The 23205-nt window shown below is 43.2% G+C and overlaps 1 protein-coding gene across 5 annotated transcripts in view; it reads left to right on the top strand.

Moving 5' to 3' along the window:
• TSNAX (translin associated factor X) overlaps nt 1-23205 on the top strand; it is a 393490-nt gene that overhangs the window by 356676 nt on the left and 13609 nt on the right. For all 5 annotated transcript variants that reach the window (XM_032491816.1, XM_032491821.1, XM_032491819.1 and 2 more), the window contains 2 exons: nt 4171-4447; nt 22935-23052. In XM_032491816.1, coding sequence (XP_032347707.1) covers nt 4171-4447; nt 22935-23052 — 395 coding nt within the window. The remainder of the gene's footprint in view (nt 1-4170; nt 4448-22934; nt 23053-23205) is intronic.

The following is a 23205-nucleotide window of genomic DNA, read 5'->3' as shown; positions in this document are numbered from 1 at the left end:
TTCACCTTCTTTGCAATGTGACATTCTAACAAAAGAACAGTCCACAGTTTATCCATTCTTCTACTTATGGACATTTGTTTCCCCTCCTGGGTTTTGGATGTTACAAATGATGTTGTCTGATCACACAGACAGTTGATCTTCATTATTTGTGGACTCTGTATGTGTGAGTTTGTCTACTTACTCAGATTTATTTGTGACCCTAAAATCAATACCTACAGACCTTTCACAGGTCATTCATGGATGTGGCCAGAGTGGCTGAAAACTTGGGTCCTCTGATGCACACGATCCCAGGTGAGGTCAAACAAGGCAATGCCCTGCTTTCTTGTTATAGTTCTTATTCTGTAGAAAGTGTCCTTTCTGCTGTCTACTTAATGCCTTTTTTTCCCCACATCTTTGTGCTTTTTCTTGGTGATTCTGCTGTTCAAATGGTGGCCCCAGCATAGCACTGAGGTGCCGTCTGGTGTTCCCAGGTGCAGGAGGGCTGTGACGTGCCTTGTGGAGAAAACACATGTGTTAGGTAAGCTTTGTTCAGAACTGAGTTACGATGCTCCTGACCGAGAGTCCAGTATTAGTGAATCAACGATTTATATCAAATAAGGAGTCTTTAAACAGAAACTAACATAAAACAAGGTTATAAATCAATCAGTTGATGATAATTTTCTCACCACAAGCTCATGGGACTCTAACCCTGCATATCCCCTGGGAGCAATGTTTCAGCATCTGCTAATTCAGTGCTTGCAGTGGTGAGGTGACAGAACGTGACTACTGTGAATAATGAGAACTGACCGTGTGTGCATTTCATGAGTGTATACCTAGGCAATCTGCTGCTGGGTCATACGATTGACACTTTCAACATTAGTACATCTGTCAAAGAGATTTCAAAGACACTGCATTCGTGTACACTCCTATCAGCGGTATAGGAGAGTACAGATAATTCTGCGCCTTTCCTGACACTTGGTATTGTCAGGATTTTAAATTTTAGCCATTTTGTTGAATGTACAGTACATCGCACTGTAGTTGAATATGCATTTTCCTGATGATAAATGGCGTTGAGTATCTTTTTATAAGTTACTCATTGGCCAATTAGATGCCCTCTTTTGTGAAGTGTCTGTCCAAGTCTTCACCCTTTTAAAAAAGTGAGTTGTCTGTAGGAGTCCTGTTTATATTCTGGAATCAGTCTTTCATTGGTTGTATATGTTAACAAATAATTTCTTCCACTCTGTGGCTTACCATTTCATTCCGTCAGTGGTGTTTTTGGATGAATACAAGTTCTTAATATTAATAGTCAAATTTATCATGTGTTTTCTTTATAGTTAGTACTTTTTATATCCTGTTTGAGAGACCTTTGCTTATTGCAAAGTCATAAAGATGTTCTGTACAGGCACACCTCAGAGACACTGCAGGTTCGGCTACAGACCATGACGATAAAGCAAATATCGCAATGAAGTGAGTCACATGAATATTTGGATTTCTCAGTGCATATAAAAGTTATGTTTGCACTATATTATAGCCTATTAAGTGTGCAAATAGCAGTCTTAAAAAACAAGGTATGTATCTTAATTTAAAAAATACTTTATTGCTAAAAAATGCTAACCATCAGCTAAAACTTCAACGAGTAACAGCATAATCTTTCTGCTGATGGAAGGTTTGAAATATTGTGAGAACTTCCGAAATATGACACAGAGACATGAAGTGAGCAAATGCTGTGAAAATAATGACGCTGACAGACTTGCTGGACACAGGGTTGCCACAAACCTTCAATTTGTAAAAAAAATGCACTACCTGTGAAGTGCAGTAAAATGAAGCACAAACAAGCGAGGTATGCCTGCATTATGTTCTAAACGTTTTATTCTTTTATCTTTCACATTTTCATCTATAATGCACCTGAAATTGATGTTTGGATGATGTGAGCCAATAATCATGATTTGACTTTTTCCCTGTAGTGATAATCCAGTTGACGTAGTACATGTGTTTAAAGACTGTCCTCTTCCCATTATACTTTATCTCTGATACTTTGATGACATACAATTTCCATCTTTTTATCTGAAGCCTGTTTGTGTCTTATATTTAATGTGTGTCTTTTATAGACAATATGTAATTAGATTTTGATTTATTTTATTCTAGTCTAAAATCTTTGCCTTTTAAATACAGTATTTACCTATTTATATTTAATATAATTCCTAATATATTTGGGCATAAATAGTTATATTTTACCATTTTCCCTATCTGTATCATGTTTATTCCTGTCTTTATTGCTTTCATCAAAATAAGACTTCAGTATTTTTTAAATTTAGGAATATTTCTCCCATATTAGCTTGCCAGTTATACATTCTTTTAATCTCAGTTTTATGACTACCATAAGGGTTTCAATATGAATCTGTGGCTTTTTAAAATCTAATGCAAATGAACACTTTACTACTTTCCAGACAACACAAGGACTTGAAGCTATCTTAATTCCTTTTGTTCCTTCCTTCTCTTTAGGCTGGGTGGTATGTATTTTAATTCTTCATATATGTTAGACTGCAAAATAAATTATTATTGCCATTTTTTGCATCACTGTTCACTTAGATTTACCCACATGTTTAGTCTTTTTATTGTTTTTCTTTCCTTTATGCATGTCCGTGCTTCCAGCTGGGATCGTTTCCTTTATCATGGATGTGTTGCCAAGGAATTCTTTCCGTTTTTATTTATCTGAAGATATCTTTCTTTTACTTTTATTTTTGAAGGCTTTTAAAAATAATTGTGTAATTTATAGATTGTTAGGTTTTTTCCACTATTTTAAAGGTGTAGCTTTATTATCTCCTGGCATCCATTTCTCTCACCCATGTTATTGTCTTGAAGTGAATGTCTGTTTTTCCCCCCCCAGCTGTTTTTTTTTCTGATTTTTAAATTGTATAGTCAGTTACAATGTGTCAATTTCTGACATACAGCATAATGTTTTAGTCATACATACACATACATATATTCTTTTTCATTATAGCTTACTACAAGATATTGAATATAGTTCCCTGTGCTGCACAGAAGACATTTGGTTTTTATCTATTTTATATATAGTTGTTAGTATTTCCCCCCTTGCTGTTTTTAAGAGCTTTGATCTGTTTCTTTGCTGTTCAGCAGTTTCACTAAGATGAACCTAAGTGTGTTTTATCTTTGATTTCCCCCACTTTGAGATTATAATGCTGCCTGAGTGTGTAGTTTGATGTCCCTTGTCAATTATCTGAAAATGCTGAGCTAAGAGCTCTCCTTATATTGTTTCTGCCTCGTTCTTTCTTTTTTCCTTCTGGATTTATCATTTATAGATACAGGCTTTAAAATAATGATACATATGTTCAGGAAGATAGAGGACATGATGGATAATTTCAGCAGAGAACTGAAATATATTCAAAAAATCACACAGAAATTATAGAACTGAAAAATAAAGTAACTCAAATTGAAAACACAAGAGATAAGTTGAATAGCAGATTAGACACAGCAGAAGGAAGGGTTATTAAGTGGAAGATAGGTGTATAAAAACATCCAGCTTAAAGCTGAATGGATGGATGAAAACTACATATTTTCATTTAAAATTCCCAATTTTTGGCTTTCCGTGAAAAATCAAAATTTTTGTGAACTTTGAATCTATATTCTGCATAGCTTTACTTGGTCTGAGCTGATAAAGGGCTCAAAAGTTCACTCCTTTCTATTATTTTCTGCCACTGAGGCTGAATATCAGTCGTTACGGTTTATATTGCCCCTGCATTGCTTCACTCATTTACATCACCTGGTGAGTGTGTGTTGGGAGGGGGAAATGGTAGGGGAGGCAGTTGAAATCGTACATGAAAAAGTACTTAACCCCAGGGGAGTTGGGCAGGTCTGGGAACTCAAAGAAAACCAGCAGAGCTGGAGCACAGCGGGTGTTGTATTGGGCCACCAAGTCTGCAAAAATCCTTAGCTCTTGGATGTCCTTGCAGATCAAGTAGCTAAGAAGGACAATACTTATTTCCCTGTTACTTGATGGTGTACAAACTTGGCCCCTCTGAGTCTTCTGGTTGAAGTTGCATCACTGTGCAAAATGACATTGTTAACTCTAAGATGACTAGCTAACCATTAGCCAGGTAGACAAGCTGTTGAGTTGGTACGATGAAACATCACTGAATTCATTTTTATGTCTTTGTTTCCTCTGTGTTTTAGCTGCAAGTGTCCGCTGCTTGGAAAAGTGTGGGAAGCTGACTTGGAAGCTTGTCGGTTGCTTATCCAGAGCCTGCAGCTCCAGGAGGCCAGGGGCAGCCTGTCTGCAGAGGACGCGAGGCAGGTGGATGACTTAGGGGGAGGTACTTGTACAACATCTCTGGCCACCCCCCACAGGCTCCACTCTGAAGATGAGAGGAAGACCCCTTTGCAAGCATGTGAAGAATGGAAGGTGCACCTGACCCCCTCTCCTCACTGTGCTGGCAGTGAACAGAAAGAGGTCTGTCCATCCTCATAGTCTCAGTAGGGGCCTTACTCTGAGGGGTGCTTTGGGAGAGCAGCAATAGTGGGTGGGCTTCCCAATGAACCACCCAAACTCTTTAAAGTTTTAATAACTCTTCAATGTAATTACAGATTTATGTAGAATTTTTGTAGAAATTGTTTAAAACATAGAAGAGCGAAAAGAATAACTTTGGGCATGTTTAGTTTTTTTATTCTAATTTCATGGTTCTAGTTCAAATATAGAGTTTAATGTGTAATTACTGTATATTTATGGCCCATATTATATGTCATATACAACATATTGTTATATATACTATATATTATATGTCATATATGATATTTAATTCTATATTTAGAATCCATCTTACAATATATCATTATTCTTCAGAATCAAATATATGTGTATATTCCATTAACTGTTTTTGCCAAAGCAAGAACATAATGATTATTAGAATCTTCTCTTTTCATTAAAAAAAACCTAATACTTAATCTGTGATATATGCATTAAAAATTAATGTGCAGATTTATTTACTACTTTACCCCAAGGCTGACCTAGATTAACAGAGAAGAGTTCCCTGCCCCTTGCCTCCCAGGTCTCTAACTCCGCTCCCCTGCCGCCCCTGGTTCACCTCTCCTCTTTCCCCTCCCCTCTCACACACTTTCCCCTCTAACCCTAAGAAGACCCTTTCAATGGAAGGGCTCTAGGAATTTTTTTTCCAATTTTAGTGCCATGATAGGAGGCTTCAGAGCCCTTTTCTGGCCAGCTTCCCAAGTGATCTGAATATTAAAGAAAACAAATCTTCCTGGGCGAAGCTGGAGGAACGTGTCACTTCACGCTCATATCTCACACGTGATGTTAGCTGTGCCTCCTCGTAGGGCCTTTGCCACGGCTCACTAGGGAAAGCCCCCCCCTTCCTGCCCCATTTGGGTGGGCCTCCCCGTCCTGTCTGCTAGACCATGGTCTTTACAGAGCACACACTCTCTGACACCGTGTGGTGACAGTCCCTGCCTTCTGGACTGCTTGGAAAATTGATACTTGATCCTGTATTTGGATTGAATAACCTTCTGAGAAAGCAGGCTGTTGTCACTCTCTGGAACCCTGCTGGCCTCATAACATTAGGCTCTGCGCTGAACGATAGAGGATGATAACATCTTTGTTAGCTGAGGTGCTGCAGGTGGAACCCTCCTCCAACGCCTGGCTGCCAGTACTCTAGGTAGACTGGTTGAAATCTTGCCACCGGTTGCAGTTGGGCAGCTTGAAAGAATATTCTGGTGCAGAGGAATGTGCCGTCGGAAGAAAGGGTTGGGAGCTCTGGGTGAAGGGAACTGCAGGCCCTGGGGCCAGGTCTTTGAAGGTAGAACTGACTCTCCAAAGTGAGCTCCCGGGAGCTCAGGGCCAGGACAGACAGGACCCAAGCCAGGTCTGTGGTGGGGTCTGCTGGGACAGTGGACACCACTGGAGGTCACACCTGACTCAGCAGATCCAACTGTGTGGGAGAAGTCTCCTCCCTTCCTCCCTCCCTCCCTTCCTTCCTCCCTCCCTCCCTCCCTCCCTTCCTCCCTCCCTTCCTTCCTTCCTCCCCTCCTCACGGTGCCCATGTCATCCTGTGCCCTGCCCTGTCCCACGTGCTGTTCCTGCATTGCTCTTCTGGGTGGATATTCACAGAGGAAGGTGGGCATCTTTTGAACTCATGGGTAGCCAGAGTGTTAAGATGGTAGCTATCTTCTGGGAAGGGCAAAATTATGGAACAGAAAACAGATTGATTGTTACCAGGAATTGGGGTTAGGGGAAGGGGTTGATCACAGAGGGTGACATGAAGGAATTTTGAGGGAGAGTATGTGAGAGAACTGTTGCCAAGTCCAAACTTGTTCTGCTCACTGCATGACAGGCCAGTAAACAGGGAGATGAGATGTTGGGGTAGGAATAACAACTTTATTCGGAAAGCCAGCAGACCGAGAAGATGGGGGACTAATGTCCTGGAGAACCATCTTCTCCAAGTCAGAATTCAGGCTCCTTTTATACTAAAAAGGGGAGGGGGTGTGGTTGGTTGTTGCAAACTTCTTGGTGTCGGAATCCTTTGTTCTTGCAGCTGTCCGCGTGGGTCAGGTCATGTGTCCCTGTAAACCTCCAACAAGACAAATGTTATTTTCTATTCTGCAACTTGTTATTGTTATATAAATGGGAAAGTGTTAACACCCTTAAAGGTCAGAGCCTCAAGAATGGGCTACCCTGTATATTTCATTCTTTTACAAAAGGTGCAGAAGCAGCATGACTCAGCACAGGAAATAGCACAGGGTTAGAGCCAAAGGAACAGATCTCACATGGAGTTGGATTTCTTCTTCCCTTTTACAGAACTATTCTGCATCTTGGCCGTGGTAGCAGAACTGTGTCTGAATCTGTCACTTTACCCCCAAATCTTTACTGTATATAACATTACAAACGTGATCACGATTAAAAACATGGCACCTACCTATGTAAAAACGAGGCTGTGGACGAGTTGCATTTGGCTCAGGGCTATCAGAAGACGGTATGGTAGGGAGGGTGGGGCCCAAGGCTTCTAGGTCATTTACAGGTTGCATTTCCTTATCTGCTAAAAAAAAAAAAAGACGAAGAATGAGGATAACGAAAACTATCTCATGATGCTGTTGTGAAGATTTAAAAAAATAATGCATCTAAAAGTGATACATACATGGTAGAGGCTTAGTCTTTGTGCTGTGTGTGTGTGTGTGTGTGTGTGTGTGTGTATCACTCTTTCTGGAAGTCACAAGTCTCGGTAAGACCTTTTTTTAAAAATAATATAGCTTGCTTCCTTTATCAAGAAGCAGAAGTGAGCAGTGAATTAGTGGAAGATACCCAAGAAAAGAAAGGCTCAATAAAAGAAAAGTCTTGTTTTTGTTTGGATGGAGGCTCTGAGGCGCAGAGAAACGATAACCCGGGGTCTCATTTGGAAGGTGTTTTTGTTTTCCTGCCTGGGTTTTCCGGGGAGCCATTGAAGTCTGGGTTCTTGTGTGGCTGCAGTCCCTGTTTGCTTTGCAGCCCTGCGCTGGCTTGGGTGTGGAACTCCCTGCTGGGTCTGGCCACCCTGCACTGGTTTCTCTTTTGAAGCAGGATGCCCCGAAGGCAGTCAATTTCTTTTTAACCCAAATCTTCCATGAAAAATCGCTGCCTTCTTACGGTGGTCCACAGGGAGATGGATTTTCAAAGCCTTCCCTGTGCTTATCTGTCCCGCGTGGTTATATGTGTTCCGGTTGTACTCTGGTTATAGCAAGTGCTTTACCATTAATTAAAGCTTTGGCTGTGTTTACGGTCCCACCCGGCTTCTCAGCACCGTTTCCCCCATTTTACAGCTGGGCCCATTAAGGCAAAGTAATTTGCTGTGGGCTTTGTTACAGAGGAAGCCGGCCGTGGGGCGAAGGGCCAATTTCAGCATGCGCTTCCTCAAATGGTAGGAGCCCTCTTCTTTTTCGGTTTCATTACAGCCCTCCTGCAGGCTTTTCCTCGGACTCTGGAAACAATCAGCTGCTGCTGGCCCTGCTTTATAGACATTACAGAAATTACATGGGGGCCAGACAGGAGCTGGGGAAATCAGTGAGCCAGCTTCCTCTGCTCTGAAGTTGTGCGTTTGTACTCCCTGTTCTGGCCGTTATGCCTGCGTAAGTCTTGCTTTCCTGTCTGCAGCCTGTCCTGCTGGGGAGCTTTCTGTTTTCACGACGAAGCAGGCCCCCCTCCCACAGAGTTCCCTGGACTGCCTCCCTCTCCCCTGACTTCTCACTCCAGCTGCTTCCCTTCCCAGCCGGCAGCTGCCACCAAAGAGGCTCAAAGTGTTACCGAGTCCAAACTCGTTCTGCTCGCTGCACAACTGGCCAATAAATCGGGACACGAGGTTTTGGGGCAATGAATAATGACTTTATTCAGAAAGCCATCAGACCTAGAAGATGGGGGACTAATGTCCGGGAGAATCATCTTCCCCAGGTCAGAATTCAGGCTCCTTTTATACTAAAAAGGGAGGTTGTTGCAAACTGTTGGAATCCTTTGTTCTTGTAGCTGTCACGTAGGTCACGTCACGGTGTCCCTGTAAACCTCCAACCAGACAAATGTTATTTTCTATTCTGCAACTTTTTATCATTATATGAATGGGAAAGTGTTATAACCTTAAAGGTCAGAGCCTGGAGAACGGGCTACTCTGTATATTTCATTCTTTTACAAAAGGTGCGGAACCAGCACGACTCAGTGCCGGCAACAGAGCACAGGGTGAGAGCTAAAGAAACAGATCTAATGTGGAGTCAGATTTGTTCTTCCCCATGGCAAAAGAGGTCCCCTAAAGGCCCAGCAGCTTTGAGCCACCTCACCCAGCAGCATTTGAGTGGCCAGTGCGTTACAATGTCTGCAATGAAAGGAATTAGCAATAAGATGCATTGTTGCTGTATTTATTAAATCATAGAGGTCTCCAAACAGTATTGTCAGTTTCTCCCACTTCCTTTTTACTCCATGTCATGTGAAAAGATAGCTGGGAAAGGGGTTCTGTGGTGAAGACAGGTGTCCTCACTGTTTGAAACCGATCGCTAATTCTAGAAACATCTCTAGTGGTCAGAGGGCTTCCTCTTCAGTCAGGGCAGCCATAGACCCGATTCTCTTTCTTCTCTGTCACTTCCTGGCTCAACTGAGCTCTCAAAGGTTAAGTTAAGCAGCGTAAAAAGAACAAGTCCTGAACTACGTGTCCTCTTGACAGCTCTTCCACCTCCGAATCTGCGGGACAGCCCCCTAGGGAAAATGCTCACTTAGTCATCAGATGACGCTGTCATCAGCAGGAACAAATCCGACTCCGTATTAGATCTGTTCCTTTGGCTGTCACCCTGTGCTCTGTTTCCTGTGCTGAGTCATGCTGCTTCTGCACCTTTTGTAAAAGAATGTTGCCCAGAGCCTGAAATAGGCAGGGCAGCCCATTCTCAAGCTCTGGCCTCTAAAGTTTTAACACTTTGCCATTCACATAGAGAAAACGGTGCAGAACAGAGAATAACGTCTGTCTTGTGGGAGGTTCACAGGGGCACCATGACCTGACCCTCACGGACAGCTGCAAGAACAAAGGATTCCGACACCAAGAAGTTTCCAACAACCAACCACAACCCCTCCCCTTTTTAGTAGAAAAGGAGCCTTAATTTTGACTTGAGGAAGATGGTTCTCTGGGACGTTAGTCCCCCCTCTTCTCGGGCTGCCGGCTTTCTGAATAAAGTTGTTATTCTTTGCCCCAGCACCTCGTCTCCTGATTTACTGGCCAGTTGTGTGGTGAGCAGAACGAGTTTGGACTTGCTAACAGTTTTACTCTTTTTGTTTGGCTCCTTTGGGGAGAAAGCAGACAATTAGAGCGTGAAGAGATGTTCCACCTTCTCTACAATTTAGTATTTTGTGTCGCAAACCCAGTTGCCCTGCCCTGAGAGTAGGCCAGTTGGAGCAATCAGGATGCCGTCAGGCTTAGTAACTGGTTGATTAATTAAAAAGCCAGAGAATCATAAAAACATGATACGTGTGCATTTTAAACTTTATTTTTTAAAACCGAAAGCACACATTCATTTACTAGTTATTTGATGTAAAACCAAGGCATTTTGTTTGTAGAGGTCTTACCGGCTGGCTTTTCACATGGGCCTCCACGCAGAAACATTGCCAATAAGGCGTCATTGACAATTTCCAGTTTGCGCTTCTTTCAAGTGGACTGGAAATTCCAAGAGCACTTGCAAAGCAGTCCTCAGCCTTCCCCATGCTTGCCCTCTCTTAAATGTTAATTGAGTTTTCCCAGGGGTTTCAACTTGGTTTACAACGGAGACAAGAACTCCCTTTTCACACTAGTGTTTCGTTGCTTTATGTAGTATGTATTAAAATTCTAAAAAATTGGAATTTTAGGCACAACTGGCAGAAATAGATTAAGAAGCAACTCAAGCAATAAGAATGGAAGTTCTGGGCTCACCAGGCTGCGCTCTGGCCCTGGCCTTGGTCCCCGCCTTTGAGGGAGGAAACAGAGCCTCGGGACAAGCTGGCAGGTGGGGAGAGGGGGCTTCTGGGCCGTGGGTTAGCCGGTTCCTGCCTGTTCTCTTGGTTAATTAATGTTTTCAGCTTGCCAACCTCCCGCCCTAGGAAAGCAAGTAGACTCTTCTGATCTGCCTGCTTTCCCTGCTTTTGGAAAATTACGGAACCACTTTCTGTGCTCCAGGGCCTAACTGTGACACTTCTTCTACTAATTAAAAATACTTCAGTGCTTCTGGGGAAAACCACCTCAGGGCCCTCGGAGTCTCTTCCACCTTGGAAATTCCTTGTCATTCACTGATGAACACTGAGAGATCGACAGGGGATGGTCACCACCTGGATGGCGAGGATGAACTTACGGCATTTGTGATGCAGGCGGCTTGTCTCATGAGCAGGCAGGGGCCTCCTTTGAGTAGCTGAGATTTTTTTCAATCCAGGAGTTGACATTTCCGGAGAATGAATGAAGACTCTGTCAAATTACTCTACCGGTAATTCTGGTAGTCTCAGAGTTGCATAAAACCATGCACAAAAAAACATTTAGAAATGCAGAAATGTTTTAATCTAAAATGAACACCGAGGAAAGTTGGCATGTGACTCTGTCCTCCTTGGAGTTCAGTAGTTCTTAGCAGTGGGCAGCTCCCAGGGCGCATCCCCTGAAATGGAAACCCCCCAGCTGGGCTCTGTCTTCATTTGCTCATGCAAAGGGAGCTTAGTGCTGGACGCCGCTCTCTCCAGAATCTGAATCTTCGTTTTAAATAGAGATTAAGTACTTGGTGATACTGTGATCCTTACTTACCAATAGATTTTTCTTCCGAAGTTTCTAGTTAGAGTTTGGCCTAATTCAATGCTGGGGGCTCAACCAAAGTGTGCTGAAAGGGGAGGCAGTCCATATTCTCTCGCACGATCATGGAGTAAGAAAATAGAGCTTTCCAATGGGGGAGGGTAGAGCTCAGTGGTAGAGTGCGTGCCTAGCATGCGCAAGGCCCTGGGTTCAATCCCCAGCGCCTCCAGTAAGTAAACAAACAAACCTAATTACTTCTTCTCCCGCCCAACACCCCCAAAACAAAATATTTAAATTTTTTTAAAAAAAGAGAATGCAGCTTTCTAAAGATCACCCTTCGTGTGACGTAGAAGTCTCAGGCCAATGAACGTTCCAGAATTATCAGGGCATTTCTTCTTCATCAATATTTTTCAGTTCCGTTAATGGGTCTATTCAGAGCTTGTTTCTCGGCATCTTCTGTGTAATAAGCATGCAGATACTTGAAGAAAATTCATTTCTCATTTTGACCTAAAGACATCTAAATATTTCAGATGTTTCTTTACCACTTACAACATCTGGATGCTTTTAAAAGAAATGCTCACTTACTCAGGGTGTAACCATATAATTTGCATATTTGGATGAATACTTGTATTATGGAGTAGTCAAGATGTACCTTCAGTGTCTTAATTTGTGCCTCTCCGCTGGTTGGCGTTACCTAATGACTGCAGGACTCAGCACTTCCGTGAAAACACGAATACTTAGAAAACTCTATTTCAAATAGATGTGAAAGACATTCTTTGTGGCGTGGACAGGAGTTTGAGATAAATATTCTCTATGTGGACAAAAAAAAAAAAAAAGAAAGAAAGAAAACCATATAGCATTTCTGGAATGTATTTGCCAAGCAAATATTTTGGAAAACAGCCCAAAGGAATGTATTTAAGGCTGTGATTTTAATACCGAACTAAGGAAATGCTTTAATGCCTCAGCTAAGCCCACGGATGGTGGTAATCACATCTGGTTTACTTCAGGCTGTAGGAGAGGGAATGAAACTTAGCAACAGAACAGCAGGAGGCTCAAGTCGCAGCACTTTTGGTTCCTAAGTAGGTATGTGTGTGCCGTGCAGGGTTTTAAATCAATTTTTGTGCTGAAGTACTGTGGGGGCTCAGCCATCCATCAATGCAGATGGCTTGACAGCCGTGAGGGGAGATGCTCTGTCACCTGTCCTTTCTTTATGGTGTAGCCTGTGACTTTCACTGCAGGAATTAAATATTTTTATGGATAGACGGCTATTGTTGATGCCGTATTACGTGGCCAAGCAAAACAGGGATCTGAGTAAGCTGGTTGGGTTATAGCGAAGAATGGTCTATCCAAGACGGGACCTCCCTCTGCACCAACGATCCTAGCAAGGGTGGGGACAATTGATGACTTTAAACAGAGCACCCAGCACAGTGCATTTCCCACGTGGAGGGTGGCCCTCATAGGTACGTGGATTTCCTCAGATTAATTTTTAAATCATAGCGATACCCCTGACTTCAGCTGTGACATTTTTCTTGTTCTGCTACTTGATACCATTTCAGACATCACACTGCCTCTCCCTCTAGAACTACTTCTGACGGCATTTTAAAACATCAACTCTTTCGATATTCTTGACCCAGTGACTTCACCCAAGGTGGAGCCTGTCTGCTCCAATCTGTGGCAGATCACCACTGATGAATAGTATCTCTGAAAATGAATGTGTGACCGAGCAGGACCCTGGGGGGCCTTCCCCGGACAGACCCCTCCCCCATATCCTCTGCTGCAGCCCCTCTCTGAAGCACCCAGATCATAGTATCTCATGTGTATTTCCTGAGTTTTTCAGATGCTAAAAACCACCACCAAAGGGAAGAAATTAACTATTCGATGATCATGAGCACATGGCCCCCAGACCTTCTGGCGCCTGGGGGTTGATGGTGTTGACTCCCTGTTCCTTCTTCATCAACCGGTCAGAGAATCATGCACTGAGCTGATCATGGTACCCTCTGACCCCCAGCCCTTACCTGCCTTTAAATATGCTTTGCTGAAACTCTTCAAGGAGTTCGGGGATTTTCTTGGGCATAAGCCACCCTGTCCTCCTTGCTCGGCGCTGCAGTAAACCTTTCTCTGCTCCAAGCTCTGATGTTTCAGTTTCTCTGGCCTCATGTGCATAGGGCACACGAACTTGCCTTCAGTAACATATGCTCTATTAGGTGTGGTGGTCTTTTGTAAGTAGAGCTGGCAGGTATAGCTGTACCTAACTAATAATTTAACCTAAACAGTTTCTATTCCGAACACTTTTTCTATTCAGGAAAATATAGACAGACAGATACATACATACATACATACATACATACATCTGTCTGATTTCCTCATCACTCTAGATAAGGCCAGAGGAGGCATTGTTACCAGAAACTTGCTCTTATCAGAACAATTATTATTATTATTATGTATTATATCCCTACCCTTTCAATATGAGCTCTAGCTTTAAAACTTTAAATGTTGATATTTTCCAAATTTCATAGGCAAGGCCGTAACTTTCTTTATGAGAAATATCACGAAGTGAAACTGCACAAAGTCCCTGGGGAGCCTGGCCCTGGAGTTGGCGGCTGTGGTTTCCACCAGCGTGTGGGGCAACAGGGATCAGGCTAGCAATGGAATGCATTTTTAGATCCGAGTATAAACTTTTACAGATAAAGCTTTTCAGAAAGTCATTTTAATGAGAAAATCCTGCCCAACCTAGGAAATCCTCTTTTCAGTTCTAAATCACGCCTCCTGGCTTTGGTGAGTAGGACAGAAAGTTGACATCGGCTCTAATGCAACACAGCTGAGCATTTCTGCCCACGCACTCAAGGCTACAGGTTTTGATCATGACGTGAGTTAAGCAAATTATATTTGAAATATCACCCAACCGAGTTAGGGCTACCGAGTCATCCATGTGTGGAGGGACGGGAGGGAAGACTTAGGGCTTTTTTTTTTAGGATTTTTTCCAGCTTTATTGAGGTATAATTAAATAAAACTGCAATATATTACAGGGTACAGTGTGATGATTTGCTCTATGTATGTATTGTGAAAGGATTTCTACCACTGAGTTTATTAACACATCCATCACTCACATATTTACCTTTTTTTTAATTTTACTTAAGTTCTACTCTCTTGGCACATTTCAATTATACAGCACAATGTTATCAACTATAGTCACCCTGTTATACATTAGATCCTCAGATATTACTCATCTTTTAACTGAAGATTTGTACCCTATTACCAGCCTCTCCCAATTTCCCCCCACCCCCCAGTCCATGGCCATCACCATTCTACTCTCTTTTTCTTTCTTTCTTTTTTTATTGAGTTAGTCAGTTTACAATGTTGTGTCAAATTGCAGTGTAGTGCACAACTTTTCAGTTATACTTGAACATACATATATTCATTGTCACATTCTTTTTCACTGTGAGCTACCACAAGGTCTTGTATATATTTCCCTGTGCTATACAGTGTAATCTTGTTTATCTATTCTGCATATGCCTTTCAGTATCTACAAATTTCGAACTCCCAGTCTGTCCCTTCCCACCCCCCTCCCCCTGGCAACCACAAGTTTGTATTCTGTGTCTATGAGTCTATTTCTGTTTTGTATTCTGTTCTTTTTTTTTTCTTCTTCAGATTCCACATATGAGTGATCTCATATGGTATTTTTCCTTCTCTTTCTGGCTTACTTCCCTTAGAATGACATTCTCCATGGACATCTATGTTGCTGCAAATGGCGTTATGTTGTCCGTTTTTATGGCTGAGTAGTATTCCATTGAATAAATATACCACATCTTCTTCATTCAGTCATCTGTTGATGGACATTTAGGCTGTCTCCATGTCTTGGCTATTGTAAATACTGCTGCTATGAACATTGGGGTGCAGGTGTCTTTTTGAAGTAGGGCTCCTTCTGGATATATGCCCAGGAGCGGGATTCCTGGGTCATATGGTAAGTCTATTCCTAGTCTTTTGAGGAATCTCCATACTGTTTTCCACAGTGGCTGCACCAACCTGCATTCCCACCAGCAGTGTAGCAGGGTTCCCTTTTCTCTCCAGCCTCTCCAGCATTTGTCATTTGTGGACTTTGGAATGATGGCCATTCTACTCTCTTTTCCTATGAGTTCGACTTTAAAATTCCACATATAAGTGATACCATGCAGTGTTTGGTATTTTTCTGTATGGTTTACTTCATTTGATGGCTCTTTCTAAGGCCAATAACAGACAGGTTTGGGTGGAAGGGTGGTGGCAGGGACACAGGGCCTGCCGGCTGCCCTGGAAAGGGGAATTATTCCAGGCAAGGCTGTTCTTGGCTGCATGGAGGGAAAGGACCTGTGTTCAGAGAGGTCTTCTACCTGTCTCTGCCTGGTTCTTCATCTTTGGGAGGAAGCCCTGGCTAATGCACTCTGAGCAACAGCATAGCTTCCTCAAGACCAGTGAAACAGAACAGTGTCCATTCCTTTCTTTAACAAATGTGTTTGGAGCATCTTTTGAGAGGTAGGCAGGTTACACTGGAGCTACACGGATGGCAGGACCCCATTCTGCTACTGTCCTGTGGAGGAAACAGGCAAGTCTAGACGTACGGAAGAAGTTCTATGCTTGAGGGAAGTGCGTGATGCTGGAGGAACACCCACAACCCGGATTTGAAGTGATAGGAGATTCGGGGATCCGAAAGTCTGCCTGGAAGAAGTGGGATCTGCAGGGCTTTGCAGAGAACGGAAAGTCTCCGTAACGAGACTCTTTTCCTGGTATGGCTTCTTTCATTCTGGCCCATGGGGGAAATAGTTATTCCTAGGGCTAAATGATGGAGTGGATGTAGAGAAAGGAAAAAAAACCACAATAATTTGAATTGCTGAAGAGACTGCCTCATGGGACAAATTACTGGAGAGTTTTCAAAGACACTTTGAAATGCCAAACAACCTGTACTTCATCCATTCAGAATTGCAAATCCTACAAAACTCCATTTCAGCTAGGAATACCAATGACTTTTTCGTGAACGATGTTTTAATTTTCACGTATCAGTCATGTCAGGTTTCTTTTTTTTTTTTTTTTTGCCACATTTAATTGAACCATAAAAATGGAAGCAAACATTACAAATTTTTTGCTGAGAAGAGCACAGTACAGGAAGAGCTACTGGTCATGGGGATCAGGGAGTGTTCACTGGGAATCTGGAAGGCAATGGAAGCGATGATAGGTCAAGGATTTCACGGTCTTATTTGGAAAGAAGAAATTCACGGGCTTTCCCGTGTGACTCACCTGCTGGCCTCCGCTTCCAGCCTTGTGTTGACATGGGGACCAAAGGTCCCTTGCTCACCGCAGCATCCCAGGTTGCCCTGGTTACTGTCATCACCACTTCCGGTTACGTGTATCGATTTCCGCGGGGAGCGGCCCCTCTGGGCGAGGCTGAGCCCTGGGGGAATCAGCCGCCTTCGCGGAGCGCTGCCCGAGGAAGGGAGGAGGAGCGCCATCTTCAGGCGCTGTGTGCTTCCCTGATTTCTTTCTGTCCCCACTTTGTGGCCCCTTCACTACCCCCCCCTCCCCTCTGCCGGGGTCAGCCCAACACAATCCCTTTCTGCGTTCCCCTGCTTCCCAGTGCGGCGAAGTCAGATCCAGAGGAAAGAGCCGGCTAGTTGTGGGGAGACCTGCGTCTTGGATCCCACCCCACCACTTTCGCCTTGTGTGACCTTCAGCAAGTGATGGGGGCGCTTGGAGACACTTTCCATGGGTGGATAAGGAGGAATTGAACTAGATGGTCCACCTTGGGTTTCCTAAGCCCCGTGCCTGCTCCGATCCTCTGCTGCTCCGTATAGAGATGCTCGGGGAAGGGTTTGTGGCATTCTCAGCAGCCTTGACTGAGACGGTCATTTGGAAATGCTGGTGTTTGATGTCCTGGGAAACAAGATGGGAAGGAAAATGAGGGGCTGCACTTTCGTGCAGTTACATCCAAGCTAGAGCCTCCTGAGCGGTGCGCCTCTCTTTACAGTTCATTATTTTGGCTTAACGAGAATTGCTGGTGTTTCCAAAGCTCTTCTTTGAAGTTTCCTTTCTGTTAAGACTAACAAGCAAACACCACCCCCTGCCAATAACTCCTATTTCCTTTACTTACTTTTAACTTTCCAGCATGACTTAGATAACATGGATAAAATTAGAGACTGGGGTAGCTTTGATGAGAAAGCCCCCTGTTCTGCTGCCAGGAGAATCTCTGCAGACTAAGCCTAAAACCCACTGGCTTACAAGGGCACACTTGAGAAAAGTGTTCTCAAAGCAAGAGAGAGACCAGTGGTGACGTAGCAGGCTTGATGCTTCCTGCAGAGAGACTCTGCCATCCCATGGGACCGCAGCTTCCACACGCTCAAGTTCCCAGGAGGATGTAATCGTTTAAGCAGGGTGGCGATTTTGTCCTTCATCCCACACAGTGAGTGTGCCCCCAACGTGAGTGTGAGATCCCGAGACAGGAATCCATTTGTCTCTTACCCTCCTGCCTCTTGTAATGGAAGCATCTTGCTGTGCAGGGTCCACTAAAGAGTCATTTCTCCCGAAGTGAGGTCCCATTGGTCGTAATGCAAGCAAATACGTGCCTGCACAATTGACCAGAAGCCAGGGATCTGGGGACAAGTGACCAGCGGCAATGGCCACTCACGGAAAGCCCTGTCTTGTACTTTTCAGCCTCACGGCCACAGTTCCCAGCATAGCTAGGAGCTTCCCATCCTGAGAAAAGTCTGGGCATTAGCATTTTTTACAAGCTTCAAAATCCAGTCCATCCAGGGACCAGTGAGGGTGCACTTCTCACTAGCATTTTGCAATGGTCTTGTCCGTCCAGGTGGGATTCTGCGTAGGGGATACCCATGTATTCATCTGTTTAAGTTACTATGCCTGCATAACAGATCACCCCCAACTTAGGGATTTAAGACAACCATGTATTAGATTCACGGCTCCTTGGGTCAGGAATTTGGACAGGGCACTGTGGGGAGACTCTCTTGGTCCCACAATGTCTGGGTATTCGCTAGATCATGTGAAGGTGGAGCCTGAAATTGTTAAAAGACTCAGTCCCTCCCATACCTGACTGTTGGCAGGGGCTTGAGCTGAGATTCTCAACCAGACTCCTATACCTGGCCTATCCAGGTGGCCTGGGCTTCCTCACGACATGGAGACTGGGTTCTAGGGCAAGTGAGCTGAGAAGACGTGTCACCTAGTATGATCTAGCTTTGGAAGTCAGGCATGCCACTTCCACAGTGTTCTTTCCATCAGAGGGTCCTTAAAGGCCCATCCAAGTTCAAGGAGGAGAAGTAATAAACTGTTGATGGCAGGGGGGCAAGGTTCCGGAAGGCACTGTTGCTATGGATACACATGCACTTTGTGATGCTCGGGCACCATATGGAAACAGACAAGGAAATTCTGCAGCCCCCCGAAGTGGAGGGTTAACAGGCAGGACCTCAGCAACTTTGTCCCTCTGATACTCATGACTCTGGTCCTGTCCTGCCCTCCGTGGACGGATGGGGTTGCTTCGGACAGAGCAGAATTCTTCGTCAGATTGATAAAACATGTCAATCTGCCTTCTGATCAGCTGGCACTTCCCAGTGTTAGGTCTTAAACTAATTCTATTCCCAAGATTCTGTGAGAGCGCATCACGGTATAAAGCCATAAACCACTCAGAGGATGCTGACCCAAGTCACGGTCAGCATCTTCTCAGATCAACAAGTAGTGGTTGGTGCAGGAGCCCGGGGGAGCATCCGTAACTGGGAGGAGCAGCCCCTTGAGGGAGTGCCAGTAGGATCTGTTACTGATCAGAGAAAATTGAGCTCGCTGAGTTCATTTCCTTCTACCTCTTTGTGCTTTTTAATCTTTAAGAATGTTTTTTTTTAAAATATTCAGGTATATTTCTTCCGTACCTTACCATTATGATTCAAATTAGTGTTCTTAGTAACTTTTTCCTTTATTATTCAGAGAAGTGGAAAATACAACAGAGTACAGAGACAAAAATAAAAATGTGCTGCAATACGGCCCTTCCAAATAATGATTGTTATTAGTTTAGTGCTTTGCCTATTTGAGTATTTCCTCCTCATTAAATATTCTTGTATTAAAATTCCATTAAAGGCTAAATACAAATTGAATACATCAGAACTCAGTTTACTCATCCCCTTTATTGTTGGGCATTTATGTTATTTCTACTTTCTCATAGTTTTAATGCAATTATTTTGCATTACTAAAATATATTTCAAACATACATGATGAAGATTTTTCTATACATATTAAAAATGCTTAATAAAAATCACTTAAATGAAAATACATAAATTTTCTTTTTGATAGATTTCCAGAAGGGGAATATTGGATCATAGGATATAAAAACAATTGAAAGTTTCTGGTCTAAAGTTGCTTTCCCAAATTGATGGAGTTACTATCAATCTGTACATAATTTAAAAAGGAAAACAGGCAGGGATTATGTGTTTGGGGGAACATGTAAAGCCATATTTTAAATGGCTTTCACTCCGCTTTGATTTATATTTGTTTTAGCCTCAAGAGGAGGGTTGAATCATTTGATTCCATCAAAGAATGTTTTAAATTCCTTGGTTCTTCCATGTTCTGATTCTACGCTTTTTTGTCTCTTGCAAGTGTGTTCTTGGTCGTGTGTCTTTTCCCACTCACACTGTTTTTCTCCTTCGTGTATGACTGGTTTTTGCCGCTGTCAGTCATTCTTCTCCAGATGTTCTTTTTCTTGGTGTCTCATTTAGTTCACGCACTATGATGGCATTACTTATTGCTCATTGTCTCAGCTTCCATGTAATTTGTCTGCTCTGTAATTCTGCATCTTCGAATGATGATGTTACCACTTTTAGAATTAGTGTATATGGGATTTTTATATATGTGCTTTTTTTTTTTTCTCATTGTCACTGCTGTGGTCGATGATGAGCAAACCTTCATGCGTGGTTCACATGCCTTCCTGTAGAATTGTGTCCATTTGTCCCCCAAATTGTATGTTGCTGTCTCTAGATTTCTCTGGTACATTCATTTATTTGCAGTCTATTAGATTTCTCCAATATTTACAGTAGTTATTTATAGTTCCCATCAGCACTGTTTTCTCCTGATGTACTTGATCATTTGGGATATAAGCTTTAGAGCCCTCTGGAATTAATATGGTGAATGTTAACTTACATAACTGGACTAAATGGCTATTCTTGGACTCCGGTTATAATATTATATAACTCCTGATCTCCAAGGACTTTTAAAATGTCACCACACCTGGGCATTTTGTTGTTTTTGTTGGATGCTAATTGCAGCTTTTGTAGCAACTCTGCAGTTTAGTTTGAATATGTGTCTTAATTGTGTCCCTTAGGCAAAATTATTTTTAGTAGACCTAAGACTTTTTGCTATTTGTTGGTGAAATATTACTTTTCCATTTGGTTAAATTTTAATTCTGAGCTCACTTTTGCTGCTTATGTATTTTATTTATTCGTTTGTTTATTATAATTTTATTGTGATATAACTGACATATAACATTGTGTAAGTTAAAGGTGGGCAGCATGTTGGTTTGATACATCCCTATGCAACTGATTACCGCTGGAGCTTTAGCTAACACCTCTGTTGACACATACCATTTCTTTTTTTGTAGTGAGAACATTTAAACTCTAGTCTCTTTGCATTTTTGAATTATATAATACAGTATAGTATTGTTGGCTGCAATCACCATGCTATGCATTAGATCCAAATCTTACTCATCTTTTAACTGCAATTTTAATATCATTTCTCCAATTCCCGCACCCTCAGCCCCTGGCAACCACCCACCACTCTACTTTCTGTTTCTACCAGTTCAGCTTTTTAAGGTTCCACATAGAACTAGTATCATACAGTATTTGTCTTTCTCTGGCTTATCTCACAAAGCATAATGCTGCCTTTCCCCCTGTTTCCTTTATTCTTAGAGTCTCTATTTTCTTTCCTTATTTTCTGGACCTTGTGTATTCTTTTCTTTTTAAAAATCCATGCCAAGGATCACACTGAGGGCCCGGGATGAATGAATCACCCAGGGCCCCTGCCCCCAAGGAGCTTGCAGTCTCTTGTGAGAAATTGACATACATCAGAATCTATGCTACAGGTGGAAACACTGTTTGGGGGCCTTGAAGGAAAGGAAGAGGGGGCACAGGCAGGAAGAACAGTGTGATGGAAGGCAATGAGGGTCGGATCAGTTGGCACAGTCGGGTTGCAGAGAAGGGGGCGGAGGGGACCAAATGAAGGATGGGCCTAGTGCCATGTTGTGGAAGGGCAGAGTTTCGTCTCTGCTCTGTGGTGGTTTTGTTACCGAGTCCAAACTCTTTCTGCTCACCACACAACTGACCAATAAATCAGGAGATGAGGTGTTGGAGCAAGGAATAACGACTTTATTCAGAAAGCCAGCAGACTGAGAAGATGGGGGACTAATGTCCTGGAGAACCAGCTTCCCCAAGTCAGAATTCAGGCTCATTTTATACTAAAAGGGGAGGGGGTGTGGTTGGTTGTTGCAAACTTCTTGGTGTCTGAATCCTTTGTTCTTGCAGCTGTCCACCTAGGTCAGGTCATGGTGCCCCCATAAACCTCCAACAAGACAAATGTTATTTTCTATTCTGCAACTTTTTATCTTTATATGAATGGGAAAGTGTTATACCCTTAAAGGTCAGAGCCTTGAGAATGGGCTGTACTGCCTATTTCAGGCTCTAGGCAACATTCTTTTACAAAAGGTGCAGAGCCAGCATGACTCAGCAAGGGAAACAGAGCACAGGGTTAGAGCTAAAGAAACAGATCTAATATGGAGTCAGATTTGTTCTTTTCTGTTACAGTTCTGTGCAGGTGCAAAGGGTCTTGGGTCTGACTGGGTCTGAGGGCTCTTGGCTGGTTCATGTGTGGGATGGAAGTATGAAGGGGAAACACTTGAGAAGGAGGGAGCTCTGAGACACGGCTGTTCATTCATTCATAGAACCAACGAATGCCATGTGCCCACCATGTGTCTGACACTGCGCCAGGAGCTCTGGCCCCAGCCCGAGCAAGACATCATCGTCCAGACTCATACAGGGCTTGGCATCCATTGTCCTTGCTCTTCTGGGGATATGCTCCAGCAAGGGAGAGAGAAAATTAATACCATTGCTGGCGGTGGCAGGGGCTGTGCATATAATACACAGCTATGGCACTGAAAGTCTCCTTAATATTCTTGCTTTCAGGGGCTGTGAGCAGCATGGGAACACATGTTCAGTGCCCTATTAGACCCCTGACCCCCACAAAGGAACATCTTTTGTTCTTACAGGTCAGCCCAGTTGCTCCTGTGACTTGCCCAGTCCCTCTTTGGTTAGAATTCCTGTATATTGTGAGTTTCCTCGGGGATACAGCTTAAACACTCAGGCTTCCCCTTTATGAACCCATTTTAGGAGTTGATATACTGGAAATGTCTCTTTGAAATGACCAGATATGGGAGGTAAACTGTGCAGCTACATAGACACAGTTTCTCATTCGGTCATAACCTGAAACCTGTTCGTGTCCTCTCAAGGATGACCTCCAGAAAAGACGAAGGTTCTGGCACAATTTGAATGGGGTGCAGAAGCTGGTGGAACTCTGCAGGGAAATCTTCCCCTTGTGGACCCCTGGGTCAGTTACAGATGTGCTCATGGCCCTGAAAAAATCTGTCACTTACACACGATCTTTTTCTTTTTCTCTGGCCAGGACTCCTACATCCTTTCTGCAGAACTTGGAGAAAAATGCGAAGCCATAGGCAAGAAGTTATTGTACCTAGACGATCAGCTTCACACAGCGATCCACAGTCACGATGAAGACCTCATTCATATCCTTTTTAATCTGGCAGATTAAGCACCTGTTTTAGGTTATTTTGTAAAAGAAAGTCTTAAAAAAAAATCCCTTCCCCATGCCTCTGCAGGTGGAAGCAAATAGATGCTGCTACTATTTATAGATCAGCCTACCTCTGATTTCTGAGATT

The sequence above is a fragment of the Camelus ferus genome, chromosome 11, assembly GCF_009834535.1.
Source record: "Camelus ferus isolate YT-003-E chromosome 11, BCGSAC_Cfer_1.0, whole genome shotgun sequence".
NCBI classification, from domain to species: Eukaryota; Metazoa; Chordata; class Mammalia; order Artiodactyla; family Camelidae; genus Camelus; species Camelus ferus.
The sequence above is the reverse complement of the archived record's forward strand: the minus strand, read 5'-3'. Positions and strand labels throughout refer to the sequence as shown.